General features: G+C 42.5%; 1 protein-coding gene across 1 annotated transcript in view; it reads right to left on the bottom strand.

Annotated features, from left to right (window-relative positions):
* CALY (calcyon neuron specific vesicular protein) overlaps positions 1-24,351 on the bottom strand; it is a 45,200-nt gene that overhangs the window by 5,784 nt on the left and 15,065 nt on the right. The window contains exons 2-3 of the mRNA XM_089680030.1: positions 5,817-5,971; positions 1,026-1,145 (exon numbers count right to left, since the gene is read on the bottom strand). Of these exons, the coding sequence (XP_089536156.1) occupies positions 1,026-1,145; positions 5,817-5,939 (243 nt within the window). The 5' untranslated portion in view covers positions 5,940-5,971. The remainder of the gene's footprint in view (positions 1-1,025; positions 1,146-5,816; positions 5,972-24,351) is intronic.

The raw sequence follows: 24,351 nt of genomic DNA, 5'->3' as shown, positions 1-24,351 counted from the left end.
ATTTATTACAGATTGTGATCGGACAGGCTATTCTCACAGAAGAGACCAGCAATAACTTTTCTACAATAATATACACCTATCTGTCAGCTCGCAATAATCTCCAGCATGTAAACTAAGCAGCGCATGCTTACAGCACCAAACCTATCCCTGTGTGCTCAGATGAGTGGCTCATGGTCATAACATAAGTCGCATCATCCCGTGCCGGCCAATGAATATGTCTGAAGACCAGCACACAGAAAAAGATGCCAGTGTGGGACAGGGACTGTTGGAGGAAAGGTAAGTAAAGATTTAAGTTCCACCTTAACATTTAAAAACTTTTACAGATATATTTAAAATTGTTGTAAAGGCAGAAGTTTTTTTTTACCTTAATGCATTCTCTGCATTAAGGTAAAATCCCTTCTTTTGCACCCCCCAACCCAATACCTACCTGAGTCTGATCTTGATTCAATTCTGTGCCTCAGAGCAGTGGCACTGCTCTCTCTCAACCTCCTCACTGGATTCAGTGAAAGCAGTGCGAGGCATTGGCTCCTGCTGCTGTCACTCAAATCTAATAACAAGGGAGTGGGGCGGCGAGCTGACCTGTTGTGTTAATGGACACACAAATCATAGTTCCGCATCGAAATGGCTTCCTATGGCGGCACAAGGAGAAGAGGGGGAGTCCAGAGTGTCTGCAGGGGATCCCAGAAAAGGAGGATTGGGCTGCTCTGTGCAATACCATTGCACGGGGCAGGTTAGTATTCTCATGTTTGTTATTTTTAAAAAATCATTAGCTTTACAATCATTTTAACTGCCTATACATCTGGATCCAGTGATCATTTTTACGTTTGACTTGTTTGTTTATGTATTTTGTCATCATATGCGTATTTTAAATTGCCTTTGCTTATGAAAATTTACTAGGCCTTGGTCTCAAAAATGTTAAATTCTGATATTATAAGATTGTATAAGTATGTATTGTCTAAGATTCATCAACAATAGGAACACATCTTCACAATAACAACACCTACAAATGCCATTCACTGCCATACCTTGACCTTTTCAGAGACCTCATCATACAGGTTTATGTTTAGTCGTTTAATCCCTGGCACATGAATCTTCCTCTTTTTTTTCTGCTGCAGCTGATATTCTGTCCGAGTTTTTACAATCAACTAGTGAAAAAAAAAAACAACTAAATGTAAAAAACAAAAAACTTGGTCATTTAAATTGTATAGAGGACAAAACTTATTTTCAAGCAAACACAACACATATCTTGGTGGCCTAGAATGAGTGTGATACTTTTCAAAAATTTGCTTATTAATTATTTAAAAATAAAACTTTTTACAAAATAATTGTAATTCTGTAGCAAGGCAATCAAAGAAGATTCACTTGTCACATGGAATACACCCATTTTTCCAGCTATTGTTTGTTTTGTTACGCTAAGAGGCTTATAACAAGATATCTGCATTAGCAACACAAACCCAGTAATGAAAAAGCACCATTTTCCAAAGACCTTATCCAAGCAATTATTCTACAAAATGATCCTCCTTCTTTTGTTATTTATTGCTATCATATAATGAGCATCACTAATACAGGTGATGACATCTTCATTAATTTCTAGGGCTGTATATTGTTTTCTCATGTTTATATACTTCAAAAGGTAGTCCATCCAGAATTAACCCTTAAGTACGTTTCAGATAACAGTTCTACCCCTGCTCTTGCTTTCTTTTCTCAACCTTCAAATTTCCCTGGAGAATTGAGCACGAGGACATTTTTCCTGTAAGATGAGTGAGCAAAGTTCTAACCACAGCAGAAAAGATGAAGTTTCAGATTGGAAGTCTTCATATTCGGCTTGTTTTAAAGGGACTCTGTCCCTTTAAAACAAGCTGCTAAGCGATGTAAATTGTAGGCAACTAGAAGTGCCTTCACATACAGTGGGGATCGAAAGTTTGGGTACCACAGCTAAAAATTTGTATTAATGTGCATAAAGAAGCCAAGGAAAGATGGAAAAATCTCCAAAAGGCATCAAATTACAGATTAGACATTCTTATAATATGTCAACAAAAGTTAGATTTTATTTCCATCATTTACACTTTCAAAATAACAGAAAACAAAAAAATGGCGCCTGCAAAAGTTTGGGCACCCTGCAGAATTTATAGCATGCACTGCCCCCTTTGCCAAGCTGAGACCTGCCAGTGTCATGGATTGTTCTCAATCATCGTCTGGGAAGACCAGGTGATGTCAATCTCAAAGGTTTTAAATGCCCAGACTCATCTGACCTTGCCCCAACAATCAGCACCATGGGTTCTTCTAAGCAGTTGTCTAGAAAACTGAAACTGAAAATAGTTGACGCTCACAAAGCTGGAGAAGGCTATGAGAAGATAGCAAAGCGTTTTCAGATGTCAATATCCTCTGTTCGGAATTTAATTAAGAAATGGCAGTCATCAGGAACAGTGGAAGTTAAAGCAAGATCTGGAAGACCAAGAAAAATATCAGACAGAACAGCTTGCAGGATTGTGAGAAAAACAATTCAAAACCCACGTTTGACTGCACGATCCCTCCAGAAAGATCTGGCAGACACTGGAGTTGTGGTACACTATTCCACTATAAAGAGATACTTGTACAAATATGGTCTTCATGGAAGAGTCATCAGAAGAAAACCTCTTCTACGTCCTCACCACAAAAATCATCGTTTGAACTTTGTAAATGAACATATAGACAAGCCTGATGCATTTTGGAAACAAGTTCTGTGGACTGATGAGATTAAAATTGAACTTTTTGGCCGGAATGAGCAAAGGTACGTTTGGAGAAGAAGGGGCACAGAATTGAATGAAAAGAACCTCTGTCCAACTGTTAAGCATGGGGTTGGATCAATCATGCTTTGGGGTTGTGTTGCAGCCAGTGGCACAGGGAACATCTCACGAGTAGAAGGAAAAATGGATTCAATAAAATTTCAGCAAATTTTGGATGGTAACTTGATGCCATCTGTGAAAAAGCTGAAGTTAAAGAGAGGATGGCTTCTACAAATGGATAATGATCCTAAACACACCTCGAAATCTACGGGGGATTACATCAAGAGGCGTAAACTGAAGGTTTTGCCATGGCCTTCACAATCTCCTGACCTCAACATAATTGAAAATCTATGGATAGACCTTAAAAGAGCAGTGCGTGACAGACAGCCCAGAAATCTCAAAGAACTGGAAGACTTTTGTAAGGAAGAATGGGCAAAGATACCTCAAACAAGAATTGAAAGACTCTTGGCTGGCTACAAAAAGCGTTTATAAGCTGTGATACTTGCCAAAGTTGGCAGTACAAGATATTAACTCTGCAGGGTGCCCAAACTTTTGCAGACGCCATTTTTTTGTTTTCTGTTATTTTGAAAGTTTAAAGGATGGAAATAAAATCTAACTTTTGTTGACATATTATAAGAATGTCTAATCTGTAATTTGATGCCTTTTGGAGATTTTTCCATCTTTCCTTGGCTTCTTTATGCACATTAATACAAATTTTTAGCTGGGGTGCCCAAACTTTCGATCCCCACTGTACCTGCAGAAGCTTTCATTGCCTTCTGTTATATCCAAATGCTGGACTGTTCTGAATGGACAAAACTATGGCAATTTCAGATAGTATCAGAGTTTGTCAACTCTCTCTTGCCTATTCACAATCATAGTGGTCCATTACTATAATTGGCAGCCTTCTCGGCCAATATGATGATTGGTGGGGTAGGAGGGGGCAGTCAAACTTCATAACTTGCCCCCTTGACCCTGTCCCCACACAACTCCTCCGGTCACAATACTCCTCCATCCTATGCTCCCTCACCCACATCTTCAATCTCTCCTTCTCTGCTGGCGCATTCCCCTCCCCCCTAAAGCACATCACCCCCATACTCAAAAACCCCTCCCTGGACCCCACCGACCTGAATAACCTTAGACCCATCTCCCTGCTGCCATTTACTTCCAAGCTGCTTGAGCGCTTAGTCTACAATCGCCTAAGCGCCCACCTCACTGACAACAACCTCCTCGATCCACTACATTCTGGCTTCCGTCCCCTACACTCCACCGAAACCGCCTTACTCAAAATCACTAATGACCTGCTAACCATCAAAGCTAATGGCCACTACTCAGTCCTCTTACTCCTCGACCTTTCCGTGGCCTTCGACACAGTTGACCACCCCCTCCTCAGTAAACTACACTTCCTCGGCATCAGAGACTCCGCTCTCTCCTGGCTCTCCTCCTATCTATCCCAATGCTCCTTCAGCGTTACCTATAATGCTACCATCTCCCCCTCTCTGTTGGGGTCCCCCAAGGCTCTGTCCTTGGTCCCCTTCTCTTCTCCATCTACACCTCCTCCCTCGGCAAACTGATACACTCCCACGGCTTCAACTATCACCTCTACGCGATGACATGCAAATTTACCTCTCCACCCCTCGCCTCACCCCTGCAGTCTCCGCCCGTATCACCCACCTACTGAACTACATATCAGACTGGATGTCGCTCAATTTCCTCAAATTGAACCTTTCCAAAACTGAGCTCCTGATTTTCCCCCCAGCAGGCGCCCCCCACCCTCTCCATCACGACCAACAACACCACCATAAGTCCCACCCCGCAAGCCAAAGTCCTAGGTGTCACTCTAAACTCAAACCTGTCCTTCCAACCCCATGTCCAATCGTTGGCAAACTCATGCAGGCTCCATCTCTGCAACATCTCCAAAATACATACGTTCCTAACCCCAGACACTACTAAACAACTCGTTCACTGCCTTATTATCTCACATATGGACTACTGCAACTCCCTTCTCACCAGCCTACCTCATCACAGACTATCCCTGCTTCAGTCTATCCTGAACTCAGTGGCCAGACTCATCCACCTTACCAACCGCTCCGCTTCTGCCACCCCCCTCTGTCATTCCCTCCACTGGCTCCCGATTGCCCAACACATTAAATTCAAACTACTAACACAGACATACATAGCCATTCATAACACTGTCCCAAACTACCTCACCGACCTGATACCCAAATACCACCCAAGCCGTGCTCTTCACTCCTCACAAGACCTCCTACTTTTTAGCTCCCTGGTCTCCACCTCCCACGCCTGACTGCAGGACTTCTCCAGGACTTCCCCCATCATCTGGAACTCACTACCCCAATCCATCAGACTGTCACCTACCCTCCTCACCTTTAGGCGCACCCTGAAAACCCATCTCTTCAGGGAAGCCTACCCCGCCCTCACCTAACAGCCGATCTCCTCCACTCCTCCTACCACTCCGTCCCCCACAGCCACTTCCTCCTGTACCACTATCCCCTCCCTCCTAGATTGTAAGCTCGAAAGAGCAGGGCCCTTGACCCCCTCATGTTTTTTTTTTTACTGTATTGTCTCATGTTCTGTCCCCCACTATAATGTACAGCGCTGAGTAAACCTTTTAGCGCTATATAAATACTGTATAATAATAATAATAACTACAAGGAAGTGCCAGAGCTTTTCCTGTTCAGAAAAGAAAGAAGAGCTTCTGCAGATCAGGTGACTTCGGCACTTCAAGTTTTAACAAACCAGTGTGTGATCACAGAACCTAGAGTCTTACTGTATTGGGAGAGCAGGTTTAAATAAAAAGTACGTAGAACATTTTCCAATGTATTTTTATTGATATCAATTCATGGCATTTCAAAAGATTGAAAATTAAAAACAAACATATTCATATCACTTATGTACAATTTTGATTATGCACAGAAAATGATTTACAACGATGCGTTATAGGAATGTAATACCCAACAAGTATGGAACTCTGGACACAAGTTAGCTATCACAGTAAATGAACTGAGCTTGCCAATGATGTAGTTCATATCTAACCTTTTCAGGAAATGGTTGCTCCAATTGGTCAACATCAAGAGGCGTTATCAAGGGCACCTTGTCCTCATCCAAACCTTGTTCATTGTCACCTTTATCTGCCAGGTTAGCCCCCAGCTGCACCATGGTCTCAGGCACAGCTAAACCGTGAAGGAAATCTAAAAACATTAACAAAAAAGTGGATGAAACAGAAGAATTAGAACCTTTATCAGGTCTTCATAGCTGTTTATGCTACCATTCGGTAATTTCTCTTCACCCCCTGTGGTAATACTAATAAAAGCTAGGTAAGAATGTAGGAGGAAATCTCCACATTACAGACACAGGACCCCTGTTAGGACTAATTTGCTTTGTGCCCAATGGAAAAATTGTCATTTCCTGGTTCGGTTATAGTGGTCACCAAAACAGAATATAAAGGAAAATCTGCCCAGTGGGGACAAGACAGTGTCAAAAATCTGAAAGCATTTTTAATCATTACCGATCTAAGCAGCAGATTTTTACCAGTGAATAGCAAGCATTTTCAGGAGTTTGCATTCTGTATCTGATTCCCAATATTGTGCTACTGAACCTCAAAACTAAGGCACTTCATAATGTTGGCAGCTACCTAGATGGCATTGGCCTCCCACCCCATGCAATGTACTATTCATGAGTGGGGATGCCCACCACAGTGATAGGCCAATATAAAGTCACATAAGACTTGTGGTGATGGGGCCAGCACCAACAACCAGAACTCTCAGTAAACCTAATTTCTTTGAATATCATTTTAATTCCACTGCAGATTTCTATTTCTGGGTAATTGGACTTTACTAAGTTAAACATTTTGGTCCTAACAACATAAATATAATAAATTGCCTTTACAGATATACATGTGTATGTACAACATAAATAAAATCATCAATGCTGAGGCAATAGAAGTCTTTCAAAATGCATGCAATTTTTTTCCTCCCTTTTTCCTTCTCCACGACCCTACCATGTTATTATTTTTTTTTTTATCTGGCTCACAAAAAAATGTACATGCTATGATTCATAACAATAAATCCACTGTTCATGGTGTGGTGCAGGGACCCATTTGGTATTGTAACTGTTTCCTTGGTCAGCCCAGCTTTGCACTCAATCAACGCTACCATTTTTTATCGTTCAGGCTACATTAGATAGTCAATTGCAGTCAGCACATTCATTGATTAATGCTGTATTAGAGACCACACTTTTTGTGGTATTGTGTAGTCATTATCAGCAACCAAGGATTCAATCCCACAACCTCTGTTGGGGAGAGAACAGGGGCAATTAACAACCATGCACTAGTACAAAAGAGAAATTATGCATGTAAGAGAGCCTTATTCCGTAACACTGTTTGTATGGATCTTAAATAGATGTGGCTAAATATTGATCTTCAGCTAATAGCTACACTTGGAATGTCCTAAGTTCACCTATTTGGCAATAAGTGGATTTAAGCACATTCAGCTCATTGATGAGAATGGGAAGATAGATTGAAAGAGCACAGTGCACCTGAAATTTTCTACATAGAACATGGTCTCTGGTGTAACAGCGTATACCCAGAGGCTGACTCAGTCCTCAATTTTGTTAAGAACCTCCAGCTTGGCAAAGGGGTTAACCATCCTGACAAACATATTTCCCCCTTATTCTCCCCCTCCCTTTCTGAAAGTCACAGCGACATTTGACCAGTGTGTATGTGTGTTAGGAATGTCACAGGAGGCCAGGGCCCAGCAGGGGGCTAGGAGCTATAAAGTCCCCAAGGAAGCGGGGGCCTAGCTGTCGGAAGAACCTGTAAAATGTAACACCTCGTATAAGATAAGGCAAGCTTTCCCCAGAGTTCAAGACATTCCAAGGAACGCGGGACCAGCTAACACTTTTAAAAAATCCATTTTTCCCCTATGTCTCATATCTTGGAATAAGAGAGACTTACATAAAAACCAGACATATCGTCAGATTGGCCACGAGAAGGCGAACAGTTTGGTAGGTCACTTGCATTGTCTCGAGTACATAGGAAAACAAAAAAATAGATCTTGTGAACCGTTCAGTGTATATTTTCATAATTCATATCTAATCAATCCTCAGACGTGTCTGCATAATAATCTACCTGCGGGTAGAATGTCACTTGTGCAGATGGAAAGTTATGGGCCAAAATATGAGTTATGGGAGATTTTGGCTCTAGTTGAGGTATCTGCCCATACCTACACGCCCTAAACGGGGTATTGGTCCTTGACTTCAGAGACACCCCGTGCTGGGGAACTACAAATTAGGCTGTCAGGCCTAAGAAGAGTGAGTTGAAGACGTCTCACATTTTAACATCAATACCACCTGGGGAGACTTGTGCCCTTTCTCTCTGAAACTTGGATCTGCTAACCCAGGACTTTGGCAAGTACCTTAACCCTTTCACCTCTCTCTGATATCTCTTTGCTGTGCTGTTAGTCTCTTTATATTTATATATATAGCTTAGTTACATCTTTTCTGTAAATATTTTTATTGCACCCGTTTGACCTTTTAGTAATAAATCTTTCCTTCTGAAAGTGTTGAACTGTTTCTACAGCGCTTTATTGCAATTTACGAATTCCTGCCTCTAAAGAGAATGCTACTGTGTTTGTTTAACCCTCTGTATAACCATGTTATACAGACGATTACCTCAACCATTATAGTGTTATTTCATATATCGACGAGTTTCCTCTTTCTCAGTACAAAAAGGAGGTGGTGGCAGTGTGAAGGGTTAATTGCATAATTAAGCTGACCCAGTAACAATTGCTCAGGCTGCCGGTACCTCAATTGTGGTCCAATTAGCTAGAAAATTGTTGTGCAGGGTGCAGCTGGGTGTGGCATTGTTACGCACGTGACATCGCGGTTTTAGATCGGCTAGTCCTTCGGTCATGAGTTTGGGGAGAAGGGCTGGGGTCTGACGCTGCGATCGTGACATCAGGAATTCAACATTTCTTTCTCAACTTCATAGGTTCCTTTCTCACAGGGCTACGCTTTCTGAACACTTAAAGGTTAAATATGGCTCCTTGACAAAAGATGTCCCAATGGTATTCGAGGCGAGACAACATGGAAAGTTTCCTGTGTTGACTTTCCATTCAGTCAGCCACTCACCACCTCCATTGTGAGGGACAACTGCAGTTTGCTTCCTCTAGACCCAAGTAGAACATCCATGATAGCCAGTCTTCAAGAGGTCCTCCCAGGAGTGGAGATTCTCCCAGTACTTCACATGTCTATGCTCAGAGGCACAGGAGAAAGATAGTTGTTAATGTTGCTACCTCACTAGGCAACACAACACTAAGCAACATTAGGCCACACAATACGAGTGTGCCAGGTAGTAAGATAGTTGTTAATGTTGCTACCTCACTAGGCAACACAACACTAGGCAACACTAGGCCACACAATACGAGTGTGCCAGGTAGTTCCTCAGATATTTATTAACTTTCCAAGCATGCATAAGCAGGCCCCTCAAGCCTGCTGACAGGATGCCACCTTTAACACACATTGCTGGAGCTAATTCAAACAGCAAGGGAATGGGATGAACCACTCTATACTTGGAGAACACCTGCAGACAAATACAGACAAGCTGAGGAAAGCTATTTGCTTCTAACAAAATCACAATTTTTGAAAAAAGTAATTTAGAAAAATACTACATCCATGGGTTGCTATGGTATATCCCATGCAATGGTTAAAAGAAAGAAAGCAAGTTAATGTCATTTTCTAGTATTCCCACTAAGAAAGAGGCAGGTGTCTTGGGAGGTGAGCATATAAATCTGCATGCTAGAATTCCTGTAAGTCCGAAGTGCAAGACCTCGCTTACACAGGTGTAAAAAACGCTGCGCACAGACGCGTGCAGGCATCTGTATGCAGCAAAATAGAAATTAATAGGGCCATTCAGACTTGTGCGTTGGGGACCATATTGTAGCACTGCACTTAGCAGTGTAAAATAATAGAGTAGAAGTGTGTCTCTGCCTGTAAAGATCCTGCGTTTGTAACTCATGTACATGTGCAAACATGTTTAAATGTGTGTGAATGCAACAGATGTAAAAAGTCTTAACACATCTAAATGGATGATCACAGAAGATTCTGCCTACTTTGTGTATGTATTGTGTAATAGAGCAGGGATCTCCAAACTTTCTATACAAAGGGCCAGTTTACTATCTTTCAGACTTTAGGGGGGCCAGACTGTGGCCAGTGGGAGTAGAATATATTTTGGTATTAGTGGGACTAAACAATGTCCCATCTTTGGTGCAGTGGGAGGAATAGTACATAGTTGGCATCAATTGAAGGAATAGTGCCCCATCGTTAGTGTCAGTGGGAGGAATAATGGCCCATTGTTGGTGTCAGTGGCAGAAATTAGATCCCATTGTTGGTGCCAGTAGGGGGAATAGTTCCACATCATTGGTGTCATTGGGAGGAATAATGGCCCATTGTTGGTGCCAGTGGAGGGAATAGTGCCCAATCATTGGTGTCAGTGGGAGTAATATTGGCCCATTGTTGGTGTCAGTGAGGAGAATAGTGCCCCATCACAGGTGTCAGTGGGGGGAATAGTGTCCCATCATTGGTGTCAGTGGGGGGAATAGTGCCCCATCATTGGTGTCAGTGGGGGGAATAGTGCCCCATCAATGGTGTCAGTGGAAGAAATAATGGCCCATTGTTGGTGTCAGTAGGAGGAATAGTGCCCCATCCTTGGTGTCAGTGAGGGGAATAATGGCCCATTGTAGGTGTTAGTTGGGGGAATGGTGCCTTTCATCTGAGGGAAGAATAGAGCCCATGGGCTGGATAAAGATAAGCAAAGGGCCACATCTGGCCCCAGGGCTGCAGTTTGGAGACCCCTGTAATAGAGGAATAGAACCATCTCTTCTGTTATCTGTGAAGAATGATAAAAGATGGAAATGTCATTGACAGCAGTGAAGGCAGAGGTTTCTGCATTCACATTTTAAAATGCACCTGTGTAAAGTATTTACATATTCTTAACAAGTTGTAAAAGAGCTTTAACACCAGCCATCCCCAAGCTTTCTAGCTGCTTGTACTGTGATGTTATTTATTTTCAGAAATGCTAAAAGATCATAGCAATAGCTCTTAAAGCTAAACTTCAGTCCTGTCTAGTACTGAAATTACTCTGACTTCCCTACACACTGTGAGCTTCTCGCAGTGTTCATTAGAAGATAAAACATGTCAGGTGGGGCTTGCCTAATTTCCCAGAAATAGGACATTAACTTTTTCTGAGCCCTTTAGTCCCTGACATTACTGTCTCTGGTCCAACCCTTTCATTTATTGGATTTCAGTTCTTTCAATCATGGAGGCTCTGTATCACATGTGGGAATTACCTAGTGTTAGGGCCGTCCTTAAAGAGGGGCAAAAGGGGTAGCTGCCCTGGGCCAAGCCATTATTGTGAGGCCCAAAGCAGCTGCCCCATACTTGCCAACTGCCCTGGTTTACATCCCCTAATCCCATGCTGTGTCTGATATCTCAGTGTGAAGTGCTGTCACTAATGCTCCCCAGCTCTGTCCTATTGCCATGTAGAGATGACTTACATTCATATGTAAACAGTGGCAGCAATGTGGCATTTATATGTTAATTGTGGTGGAATTCATTGTATAATATGCACCCCTGAGGTTCCAGCCACCATAACCTCTGCTGTATGATACCCACTGGGGCCTTCTCAGTCCCTTGTGTGCAGACAGTGAGGCGATGATATGCTGTAACCTTCAGCAACCAATCAGCGTTAAGTAATTAAGTGCTGTAACCAGTGGTGTATTTAGATTTTGTTCTGCCCTAGGCAACACAAAAATGTTGTGTCCCCTCCAATGAGAGAGCAAGAGAGTTTAATAAGTGTGTGCATGTACAGTACATATGATTCTCTCTCTTTCTCCCCCTCTCTCTCTTCTCTCTCTCTCTTCCCCCCTCTCTCTCTCTTCCCCCCTCTCTCTCTCTCTCTTCTCTTCCTCTTCCCTTCTCTCTCCAAGATTGTATGGGTCTGCACACACAGTACGATTACCTCCCCCCCATATACACACCTCCTCCAAGGGCTGCTGATGTCCGAGCAGCAGGAACCGGGTGGGGGGGGGGGGAGAGGTGTGTGCACTCCCATATGATCTATCAGTGTATCATGTGCTGCATGGATGACAGGAGGGAGAGCCCACAGAACACAACACAGCTCACGTCCTCCTGGCTTTTTCATGTCCGCCACCTCTCCCTGTTCCAGGTGTTCCCCTGGTCCTGGCTCATCCGTTGCTAGAGGGAGAGATACAAGAGAATCATTCTGCAACTGCCCTCCCCCACCACATTGATCCTCCTGATGTCTGGGCCACTACAAGAGTACTTGTGGTACCCCTCTGATGGTGTTTCTGCATGGCTCTGTCCGCCGCTGCTCAACCCTAAAAAGTGCCGCCCTAGACAAATGCCTTGTTTGCCTCGTGGTAGATACACTTCTGGCTGTAACCTCTAGCAACCAATCAATGAGCTGTAAAAATGTACTGTAACCTCTAGCAATCAGTAAGTGGTAATGATGCACAGTAACCAATAGCAAGCAATCAGTGAGTGGTAATGATGTGCAGCAACATCTAGCAACCAATCAGTGAACAGTAGTGATCTGCTGTAATTCTCTTGCAGCCAATCTGTGAGCAATAATGATGTGCAGTAACCAGTCAGCAGTAATGATGTGCAGTAACCTCTAGCAGCCAATCAGTGAGTGGTAATGATGTGTAGTAACCTCTAGCAACCAATGGATGAGTGGTAAGGATGTGCAGTAACCTCTAGCAACCAATGGGTGAGTGGTAATGATGTGCAATAACCTTTAGCAACCAGTGAGTAGTAATAATGTGCAGTAACCTCTAGCAACCAATCAGTGAGCAGCAAGGATGTGCAGTAATCTCGAGCAACCAATCAGTGAGCATTAATGGTGTGCAGTAACTTCTAGCAACCAATCAGCAAGCTGAAATCATGTGCTGTAATCTCTAGCAACTAGTCAGTGAGCCGTAATGTGTACTGTAACCTCTAGCAAGCAGTCAGCAAGCAGTACAGTAATGATATGCTGTAACCTCCTGCAACCAATTTCAATCGCTGCCTGATTTGCTGCAGTAAACTGATTTTGAGTCTAACTGCTATTTATTGTATGTCTCAGAGTAGGTGGAGAGTGAAATGGGGGAAGGGGGGTCAAGAAAATGTTTTCCCAAGGACCAATCATTATTAAAGACGGCCATGCCTAGAGTGGTCTGCAAACAAATCCACCATGACAGGCATTTTGATATTGGAACAACTCCTCCCAACAGCCAATCCATTGCTTCCATCAAGCCGGAGGCTTGAATGGGGAAGGAATAAGCTTGGAAATCATATAAAATATAAATAAATAAAATTCCAGCTTTAAAGCTAAATTCCAGGACTTCAGCTACTTTGTATAAAAAGTAATCAGAAAATCAATGACTCTGGTGACTCTGTTGTGAAATTTGAAGATGAATTTCTTATCCACAATGCTAATAGCTACAGCGGTAAATGTTTTAAAGCACTTTTATGGTTTGTTCTCAATATGTAAATTGTGAGGGCATGAATTAATGAAGTAGTACTATGCTTAAGTGTAATTTCAATGTATTAAATGCTAGGGGTATGTTCTCTTTTGCAGGGGGACACATTTATATTGTGCATACAAAGAAGGCAATATTGGATATCAAGCACCTCACAAAGATAACATCTAGCCAACAAAATACATGGATTGTCTTGCATACAACGTCATTGTTGTTTATAATCACATTTTAATTGAACAAATTCAAGGTATCCCCCAGAGCTGAGTTATGGGATTGGTCTTTTCAGCTGACTCATTGTCTAGTTCAGTGTTTGCCAGTTCCAGTTCTCATGTGTCCTGAACTGTCATGCTTTCAGCAGGGCGGTAGATGAGGCCCCCAGAGGGGTATAAATAGGCATCACGCTCTGAATGACACATCAAGTTGTAAAGTGGAATAGGTTTAAGACTTGAGCCTACTCATTGTGTACATAGTAAAATGTTCCACAGTTCTTGTATCCACAAAATATGCTTTAATTACTACGCCACAAGCAAGAATTGTCAACATGAATTAACCTCAGCACAATTATTTGAAAAAATAAAAGTTGTCTATTTCATATGTAACACTGAGCATTGTTACTGAAGAAGCAGAACTCCATTTGCCAACAAAATGGCAGCTCTGACTACTTTGTGATAGTTCCAATACAAGCGCCCAGATGGATCTGGAAAATGTAGTATTGAAGCTGAAGTCCAAATGACAAGGCCCGCATGTACTAGCCAATGGAAGAACCATATAAAAGAAAAAGCCCGGAAAGGAACTGGGGGAGTTGAAGAGAGATAGGAAAAGTGTATGAGTGAGTGTGCTCTGTCATACGGTTCATGATCAGGCCGGGTCAGACTGCATGCATAAAGGCTTTGTCAGGGACAAGTAGCAGGGTGCTGTGCTGAACACCGAGCCATGCAGATAACCCAGGGGGAATTGCTACTCATCCAGAGTAGCTGCCTGAGTTGGGTGCATCCAAACTGCCGCTGCTGCATCACCACTTAAGGGGGCCTCCCATTGCACAAACAACTCATTTCCTAAGGAGTGCCACATAAGGGTTGAGTGAGAGGGTCTCTGACCTACACAGTTGCTATAATCAACAGCTAGTTCAAGTTCACTCTGCAGGCCCAGCTAGACCATTACCCTACATTGACACTGTTCCCCAATAGGAGCCAAACACATCTGCTGTCATTTACTACTGAAAGCTGCAGCTATAAATACCTAAATCTGCCACTTAAGCTGTCCCAAACCTAGACTACTCATCTTGATTGCCCATGTGTGTGAGATGGGGAAACAGCTTTCATTGTTTGAACACTGACTGAAGTAAATTAAAAACGTTCTGACTGACATTCTGCAATTTAGCCACAAGATGTCACTGTTTTTTCTAACACAGCCTCAGACTGCATAGAGATTTCTATATTCATGAAGGGGTGGGGTTTTACACTTGGAGAGTGAACAGGAAAAGAAGAGGAGACTGCAGCCATGTTTTTGGACGATGCTGAATGCAGGAGCCATGTTCTGGAGAATGCTGAATGAAGGGGCCGTGTGAGTTGCAGCTGGGTGAAGCTGATGAGATTGCTGCCAGGAAGCTGATGAGAGCCGAGGAACAACGCAGCATACACTACAATATCGCAGGCCTGTTGGAGAGACATTTGTTCTGTCCAGAGTCACCAGCGGATGCAAAGCAGACACGGGTCGGTTAGATCATGCACGCACCTTATTTCAGTGTTGGCGCCTATAGGACTGAGACAGGCCTATAGTTAGTTAGTTAGGGTCTCTGTTTGTGTCAGGCCACAAGTGTTGTTACTGATCATTGGAAGGACTCCACAACTTAAAGTGACATTTCACATTGGAGAGGTGATAAAATCCTACAAATTCAAGCCAGACTGGCGTTTTGCTCAGAAGGAATACTCAGGCACGTGCTACAGGACCAGTTATGGGAGGGGAAGTACTGTAGATTTGTGTAAGATTGTAAGCTGTTGTGCTGCACCGCAGGCTAGCTCATACCATACACCCATACACTGATTCTTGTTCGTTTAGGGTAATAACAGGTAAGGTGTGGCAGCTTAGTTGTGCCCGCCAGTAGGTAAATTACTTCACTTTCTACCTTCATCCATCAGAAGGCGCCATGCTGTGCAGCACAGGGGTCTCAGCCTTTGGGCTGGGTGTATGCAAATTAATTGTATATTCCAGCATTTGTGGTTTTGTTTATTTGCCACATCTAAGTAAAATTCTGTTGTGACAAAAGCTGGTGTTGGGGTTGCTTTCCTCGTTCGTGACTTCACTGTATCCTGGGGAGCCCACCCCGGTACACGGCTTACAACTGCATCACAAGTTGTTGCATAAGAGCTCAACCTTAACTCCAACCTTCTCCCTGCACTGCACTCCCTTTCCTTTAAATATGTCTGCCCCACATCCCTACTTAGCTGATTTAAAGGGATACACCCACTAACTGAGTCTAACTTTTCACTTAACCTTTTCTGAACTTCACATCCTAGGAACATCACCCTGTTTATACACCAATGTTACAGGGCCCCAGTTGAGCTGGCAGAAGTTAACATTAAGGAACTGTTCAAATCTTGTGGCTTGCTTGGTGGCAGCACTGGTTTGCTGGGAGTAGCATAAACTTTCAGGCCTTAGCCTAACCACTCTGGACTGAGAGCCCTCAAGTGAACGAGCCTGCCATATTTATTGTTTAGCCATCCACAGTCAAGTGGGGCGTAAACGCTCAGTCAAAAAGCTACTGTTTATGCTCTTGGTATTGCAGTACACATTAGGTCCATTCTTAATCATACCTGGGTAACTGCACTGTATTTGTGTTGCACGGTTTGCTCATCTCTTGACACTGAATTACCAATTCACTGTGTTATTTTTTCATTTTGGTCTTCCAATACAATCTTCTTTTTTTCCAATGTTCAGTGTGTGCCATTCTTGTGTGACTGCTGGGAGCTCCCAGGCAAGGTATTCTGATAGTGTCAGAAAGAGTGGGGCTCCAATTAGGGCCAGAAACTAAGCAGAGGACCCAATACTGCCAGCGGCTCCTGAAGTTGTCATGTTTATGTCATATACAGCTCAGCACACAGAGTGCAGTGATCGGAAAGTACAACCCAGCGCATAGAGTGCAGTGGTCAGGAATGTGACATGAACAGCCCAGATTACAGTGGTCACAGAGTGCAGGGGTCAGGAGCATGTCATTCAACCCAGCATACAGTGTGCAGTTGTCAGGAGCATGTCATATACAGCCCAGTGTACACAATGCAGTGGTCAGGAACATATCATATACAGCCCAGTGTGCACAGTGCAGTGGTCAGGAACATATCATATACAGTCCAGTGTACACAGTGCAGTAGTCTAGAACATATCATATACAGCCCAGCGTGCACAGTGTAGTGGGCAGGAACATGTCAAATACAGCCTACCATACAGAGGGCAGTGGTTAGAAACATGCTATGCAATTAGCCCAGCATACAGGGTGCAGTGGTCAGCAGCAGGTCATATACAGCCCAGCATAGGGAGTGCAGTGGTCAGTAGCATGTCATATACAGCCCAGTGTACAGAGTGCAGTTACAGTATCCTAATAGAACCATACCAATAATATAATTCACTAGATATAGAGCAATAACAATGTACATGAGATCATACAAATATTGTCTCATCAAATATGTACAAATATTAACTAAAAACAAAACACATCCAGTGCACTATGCTATCGCCCTGCACTGTGGTCCCCATACAGTCAGAGGGTCACTGTCACCTACTAGGTCCAACGTCCCTCTCTACCCCATCAGACTGTGGCTTCACATTGCACAGCACATAATTCCATTCATAATGCCTACCTGCCATACACAGGAACATGGCCACTAAAATTATGTACCTATCCAAGGCTCATTGTGGTAATATTGAACATGCTAAGCTTTGGATAGGTACTCAATTGAGCCTTCTTCCAAGCAGATCTGCCGGCTGGGCTTTCTATAGCTGCTGTACCTGTGCTGACAACAAATACCCTGGGAGAGGTATTTGCACCCACCTATCTCCCCCTTATCCACTCCCTAGGCTTTCAAGATTTTCCTTAATGACAACAAATGCATTAACTATAGATTTACTAACACAGACTAAATTACCTCTGCAAGATGAAAGAAATCCTAAAAACATGACCTGTTGGGTTTACTTGGGGAGTGGTGTTGAGAAATTCTGTTCAACGTAATCATTTTAAAACTGATTTACACTGATCTACAATCGTTTATTATCAACTTTTCAGTATCCAAAAAGAATGCTGATGAATACCTTTCATAACAGTGTAATGTTCTTGATTTACGTATCACTATTCCATAACAACCAACAGAAATGACAAAACGTACATAGAGTTCTGATTTTTAAAAGAAATGGATGTGAAATGTAATGAATATTAAAGGGGGGGGTTCCAATATACCTCTCAATAGTCTGAGATGGGCAAGAAGGACAACAGTTAGCACAAAGTATGCAAGCAAATGGCACAACCCTTGTCAAACTGCCAGTTGCAAGGATCAGGACATTTTACAGGGGATAGACAAAAAAAAATGGAAACACTACATGACTTCCTATCCTGCTTCTACCTAGTAAACCACCATTTATTCCCTCCATCAGCTCATCCCCCCACAGCTATTACCTTTTGTATCACTCAACCCTTCCTCCTAGATATTAAGCTCTAACGAGCAGGGTCCTCTGTTTCCTCTTCTACCAAATTGTATTGGAACTGTAATGTCTACCTTCATATTGTAAAGCGCTGTGCAAACTGTTGGCGCTATATAGATCCTGTATAATAATAATAATAATTTGCAGGTGTTAAAGTGAGGGCATATTTCACATTGAAATTAGAAGTGATGTAACATTCTTTTGCTTCCGCTGTGCGATAAGACACCTAGCTAACAGGTGGGTAGCCTTACATTCCTCATTCACTGCGTTCTTTTGCTTCCTCTGTGCGATAAGACACCTAGCTAACAGGTGGGAAGCCTTACTTTCCTCATTCATTGTGTGCTCTCCTATTATTATGGAGTCATGTCAGAGTTTACTGAGCTTCAAAGAGGATAAATTGTTGGTGCTAGCTTAGCCGATGCTTCTGTGACTGAAGTTGCCAATTTATTTGCCATGTCGCAAAAGACCAGTATCAAAGGTTATGAAGGCAGATTCAGTTTCCGGGAAAACATCATCTAATAAGCATAAGTGCGGTCAACATGGTCAACTGACCGAAAAAAAAAAAAAAAACAGACAACAACTGCTGCAAAAGTGACTGCAATGCTTAATCTCAGTCCTGTGAAGACTGGCTGGGGATACAAATTAACATCCCAACCACAATTTAGACCAGGGGTCTCCAAACTATGCCCTCCAGCTGTTGAAGTACTACAAGTCCCATCATGCCTCTCCCTCTGGGAGTCTTGCCTGTGGCTCTCAGAGTCTTGCAAGGCCTCATGGGATTTGCAGTTCCTCAACACCTGAAACGCCATAGTTTGGAGACTCCTGATTTAGACCATGAAGTGTTCTGGTGCCTAATTTAAAAACTGAACATACTTCTTTTTCAAGCAATTTGCTATATAAGTCACCATATCTATCACGGGAAAATGTTCTCAACTCTGCAAAATGTGGACATATTGTTCCCATAAGTTTCCATAAATGTCTGGAAACTAAAAATTTGCTTGGCATTCATATTCATAGCATTACAAAAGTGTTCGCCTACAGTCATGGCCAAAAGTATTGGCACCCCCACATTCCCATGTTTATTTATGACAATGCTACACACAGTGGACACAGGAACATTAAGATCTGTTACTTGATACAGGTGAATTTAATTACAAATTATAGGAGCATCACAAACATAGAATGCAATTATTTCTTACAATTTTCAGAAGGCGCCAATAATTTTGTCCAGTCCATTTTTGGAGGTTTTGTGTGGAATGTGTCAGATTTGGCTTTTTATTTCTCCACGTTTGTGTCACAGCAATACAAACAAAAGAAATAAACACGAGAATGCCTAAACATTGGTAATTGCAACAATTTTCTGGGCGAAGTTGTGTATTATCTGACAGAAATGCAGGGGTGCCAATATTTTTGGCCATGACTGTATATGGACCCTAAGAGGTCGAATGGTACATCCAATGCACTGAAGGGAACATGCACAACACTATCATAGACACTACATTATTCGTTTTGCAATTCTTACAATGTTGAATAGGAAACTTTTCTGTGGAAAGAAAGAAAAACATCACCCTATTTTTAACAGTTTGAACCCTGCAATGTCTGTAAGTACCAATGCCACAATGATAAGACCCCATGACGGACAGTCACATCCGATGCTTTTTATGGTCTGAACTGTAGTAACTTGTAGAGAGCAAAGAACCTAAATTTGGAGCCCTTATACTAGAACGAAAACCATCCTTTTGTCACGGCCTGGACTTGAACCTGGGACCTCTACTGCGTCTGGCAGTAACTCTTCATCTGGGCTACCTGGGACGCTGGACAATACTCTGCCTGATCTATTGGACAATCCTGCCTTGTGCCTTGTTTTCTGCTGAACCTTGAACTCCTTGCTTCTCTCATGAACTTCTTGATTTAAGCCATGTCTCTGAATTACCTGTTTGCCAGATTATTGTGTCTTCTCCAGCCAGTATCTCACTTTTGTCTCTCCTGCTGCTGTCCATACCTTCGCTACCGACCTTTAGCTTGTTCCTTGACTACGATTCTGCCTCATCCCAACCTGCTACCGTTTGTTACCGACCCTTGGCTTGTTTACTGACTACGCTCCTGCTAGATCCCTACCTGCCATATCAGTTACTGGATCCTGGCTTGCTCACTTCCTGGTGGGGCGATCCTAAGAACTGCAACCTGGTACTAACACGCAGCAAAATCCATCTCCACCATCAGGAGCTCTGGTGAATACCATTTAGTGCTTAGACCCCGCACCTCAGGTGAGCCTGCGTCATCTTCCAGGGTGACCTGCTTGTTTACCTATCCTGTTGGTTGGTCTGCTGCTATAGCTACTGGTCTCTGGACCTGACCTCACACCGTGACACCTTTACAATATACAAGTTTCTGTTTAAAAACAAAAAGGGGATCTATAATATGTACTATAGCTTAGTATTCAACAGAATACCCCATTCATCTTTTCTGATTTTCCACTCCTGTGTGTTGCTCCTATTGTGTCTCAGGTGACTATACCAAATCCTGTCTCAATATAACCCCAATATGATGTATTAAATAACCCTAAAAATGTGAAACAAATTTTCATACAATGAGAAAAACCCCAAAAAAATTAATGCAGTAAGTAAACCCAAATAAAATGATATGTCCAAGAAATATATATATAATAAAAATTTTTATAAGTCACTCGTGTCCAAAAAAAATATAAGTCATTCCAATCTTTGATTCCAGTAATGAAAATATCTGGATCCTTTAGTAGCGAGCCCTCCTATTGTCTCCCAAAGGAAAATGTGAACCTCAAAAAAAGAAAAAACTCATATAGTGCATTAACTTTATAAAATAAAATAAAAATTAAATACCCATAAACAATATGCACTGTGCAACTTCAAAGAAAGGGACATTTAAAGTGAAAAAGTGAACACAGTGTAATAACCGTGATAGTGCGTCATTCTGAATAAATGAATCCAAGTGACCATTCAGTGTACACTTCTATAGTGTAAGGCATAAATACCGTTACCAAAAAAACAACCAAAAAACACCTTAATAATGCTGCGGAAATATGTACCACGCTCCAGCGAATTTCTTCCAAGCCTGAGTAACACTCTTTAAGATGTCATCAACCACCTTCTCCTAGATGTTATCATGGCTTTTTTGGAAGTCGAGTCTGCCTTATTTTGCTCATTGGAAGCCCTTCAATCAGCATGCTTCTGCTGCAGCTACCATATTGCATGAGGGTACGTACTGAGGTACGTATACCTCATCCTGGCAGCAGCAATATTCATCCCTTTTTGTTTTAAACTATCTGAGTAACCTCTTTCACTAAGTCTCTCTGTCAGGGATCCGGGTATGACCATAAATGTGTGGGAACACAGGTGTAGTCAGGGCTGGAGAGGTGGAATGGTCAGGACTGGCCTTATGGTTCTGTTAACAACCGCCCGGTGGTACCTCTAGCAGTCCACAGGATAGGATTCCCCAGAGTGCGGAGTCTAAGTCCCAGTCTGCTTGTTCACCAGGGCCCCTGATGGTGGGGATGGACTTGGAGCAGACAGGAACCAGGTCGCGGCCCCTGAGTACACCTGCCTGTGGTAGAGGACTCCGCCAGAGGTATATGCAGGTAGAGAGCCTGACGTGAAGAGGCAGAAGGTGTGAGCAGGGATGGCTGGATCCGTGCAGGATGGATGGATGGATGGCAGAGTACCGAGCGTGGTCAAACGGGCCAGGTCGGTAACAGTGGGGTCAGCGTGGTACTAGGCAGCAGGCAGAAGAGTAGTCGGGTCACTCCCCGGGGTCGGTAACAGGAGTTCAGATCAGATTAGGGATGTCCAGGAGAGTAGTCAAACGAGCCAGGGATCAGAGCAGAAGTCAGCAGAGGTCAGGATCAGGCAGGGTCGGCAACAAATCAGATAGGCAGATGAACAGGAACACAGGGTACAGGGGCTCATGGGAAACAATACACCAAGACACTGACTGCAGGCCTGGTCCTGCTTTAATACACCTCCTGCAATCAGCCTCAGGTGATGGCCTGATTGCAGGAGTGAGACACTGGCTGCTGAGAGCACCCTCTGGCCAGCACTGGTACTGCAGCCCACAAGGCAGGTAAGCCCCAGCACTACCAGAGATAAGACCATTCTTGACACTCTTGTATGACACCACATTCTAAAAGAAAGGCTTCATCTGTGGAAGTGTTTCTACTACGGTTCTACAGTATTATGTGACTCTTATGTAAAACCCAATTTGAAGTCATTACTATTGAGACACTGTACAACGACAGCCAAGAGTTTGCTGTCACCATCCCATAATAACAATAGATCATCATAAACATTTGCCATACAAAAAAATATACTCTCTAAACGGTCTGTCAAAATAAATAGTTTTGCCACCATCCCATGTAAAGATTAGCCTGGGAAGGGGTGAATTTACCTCCCATCAATGCTCCTCATTTCTGCATATAGAATGTCCCATCAAAAAGAAAAAAGTTAAGTTTCAAAAGAAACTCAATGGATGACAGCAAAATCTGTTGTTCACTTGTGTAGAGACTATGGGGTTCATTTACTAAAACTGGAGAGAGCAAAATCTGGTGCAGCTCTGCATACAAACCAATCAGCTTCCAGCTTGCTAAAGCTTAATTGAAGTTGAACCTGGTTGGCTACCATGCACAGCTGCACCAGATCTTTCACTTACTAGTTTTAGTAAATCAACTCCTATATCTCTCAAAATAATGTTTAAGTGTTATTAAGGCCAAATGACATGATATTAATGAATAAAGAGATTTGACACCAAGGGTGACCCAAATATAACCCAAATGCCAATCTATGTTCTGGATACATGGCAACACTGTTACATACAAAATTGCAAGTCCTTTAGTAAGTAAAGCAGTTCACTTACTTATTTTAAACTGTTTAATTGTATGGTTTTTTTTAATGAGAAACTTCACACACACCCTTTTTTGCTGCCTTCTCATCTGTTATGCAGAGTTAACCTTTGCTCACATACTCACCTGCTCAGCAAATCCAGCGTTGCCCTGCTGTGATCTGCTGCCCAGGTGTCACCGCTATCTTCCCCTCTGACATTACTGGTAGCCAACAGCCTCTTCATGGTTCTGATAGCCAGTCTTTGATTGTATGCACCAGGCCTGCCCACTGCCTGCTATATGTCCCTGCTCCTGCAGCCTCCTGGGATATGTGATGGGGCTATGCCAGAAGGCTCCAGGAGAAGGGACATACTATTCTAGCTTAGGAGGGAGCGGCTGTAGTAAGAAAAATGTAAAAACAATGTAAACTAAAAAAAAAAAAAAGGCAAAACAGGAAAATTTATGGTAAAGTATGATTTCCATCTCTGCTACCCCCTAGAAAGGTACTTCCCTAAATAACATTCTCACTTAACCCAATGGTAAGAATGGCCCTCCAAAGTCGCTAAACCATATAGTCTATAGACTTCTATAGGTAAACTCTCTCTGACTTATAACAAAAAACAATCTAACAAGCCTAATTGTATACACATATACTGTGTTTCTAAATTATTCTCCTGAACATGTGTATGTCCTGACTCAAAGCTCAAAGTCTGTATGCATACTAAACAGCTGTTGTGGCTTCAGGGGAGCTCAGGGAAGTAAGCATGAGGAAAGGTATGCTCACTTAACCACTTCCAGACCGGACACTATTACCCCCTTCCTGACCAGGGCAATTTTCAGCTTTCAGCGCTATCACACTTTGAATGACAATTGCGCGGTCATGCAACACTGTACCCAAATGAATTTTTTACCATTTTTTGAGACAGATAAAGCTTTATTTTGGTGGTATTTATTCACCGCTGGGATTTTAATTTTTTTTGCTATGTAAATGAAAAAGTCCAACAATTTTGAAAAAAAAGTATTTTTTTTATACAATTTTGTAAATAAATAATATTTCATCATAAATCTTGGCCAAAATTTATTCCGTTATCTTTTTAGTAAAAAAAAAAAAATCCAAATTAGTTTATAACAAAAAATTATAATTTTTAAACATTTTTTTTACATTTTTATATTATTATTTTTTTATTTTTATTTTTTTTTTTTACATACAGTCACCCTAGCAGTACAGTGTCACCATGGTGACACTGTACTACTTGTGGGGGGTGATGAAGATTTTTTTTTTTACACCCATGTAGGATGTAAAAGCAATCATTTCTCTTTCTCTCTGTCTGCATTCTTGCAGTCATTGAGAAGTGCTGAGTGAGCTGTGATTGGTCACAGCTTGTCACATGGTACAAGGCTGTTGTGAATAGCCTTGTACCATGTGACCTCTGTGATCATTCACAGATTTCACACGTAGTAAGCAATGATGTCACAAGTGACATCTTGCTTACTA

This window comes from Staurois parvus, unplaced genomic scaffold, assembly GCF_062004578.1.
Source record: "Staurois parvus isolate SC_StPar_1 unplaced genomic scaffold, SC_StPar_1.0 ptg000234l, whole genome shotgun sequence".
In the NCBI taxonomy this organism is placed as follows: Eukaryota; Metazoa; Chordata; class Amphibia; order Anura; family Ranidae; genus Staurois; species Staurois parvus.
Note: the sequence above shows the minus strand (reverse complement) of the source record. Positions and strands in the feature narration are given on the sequence as shown.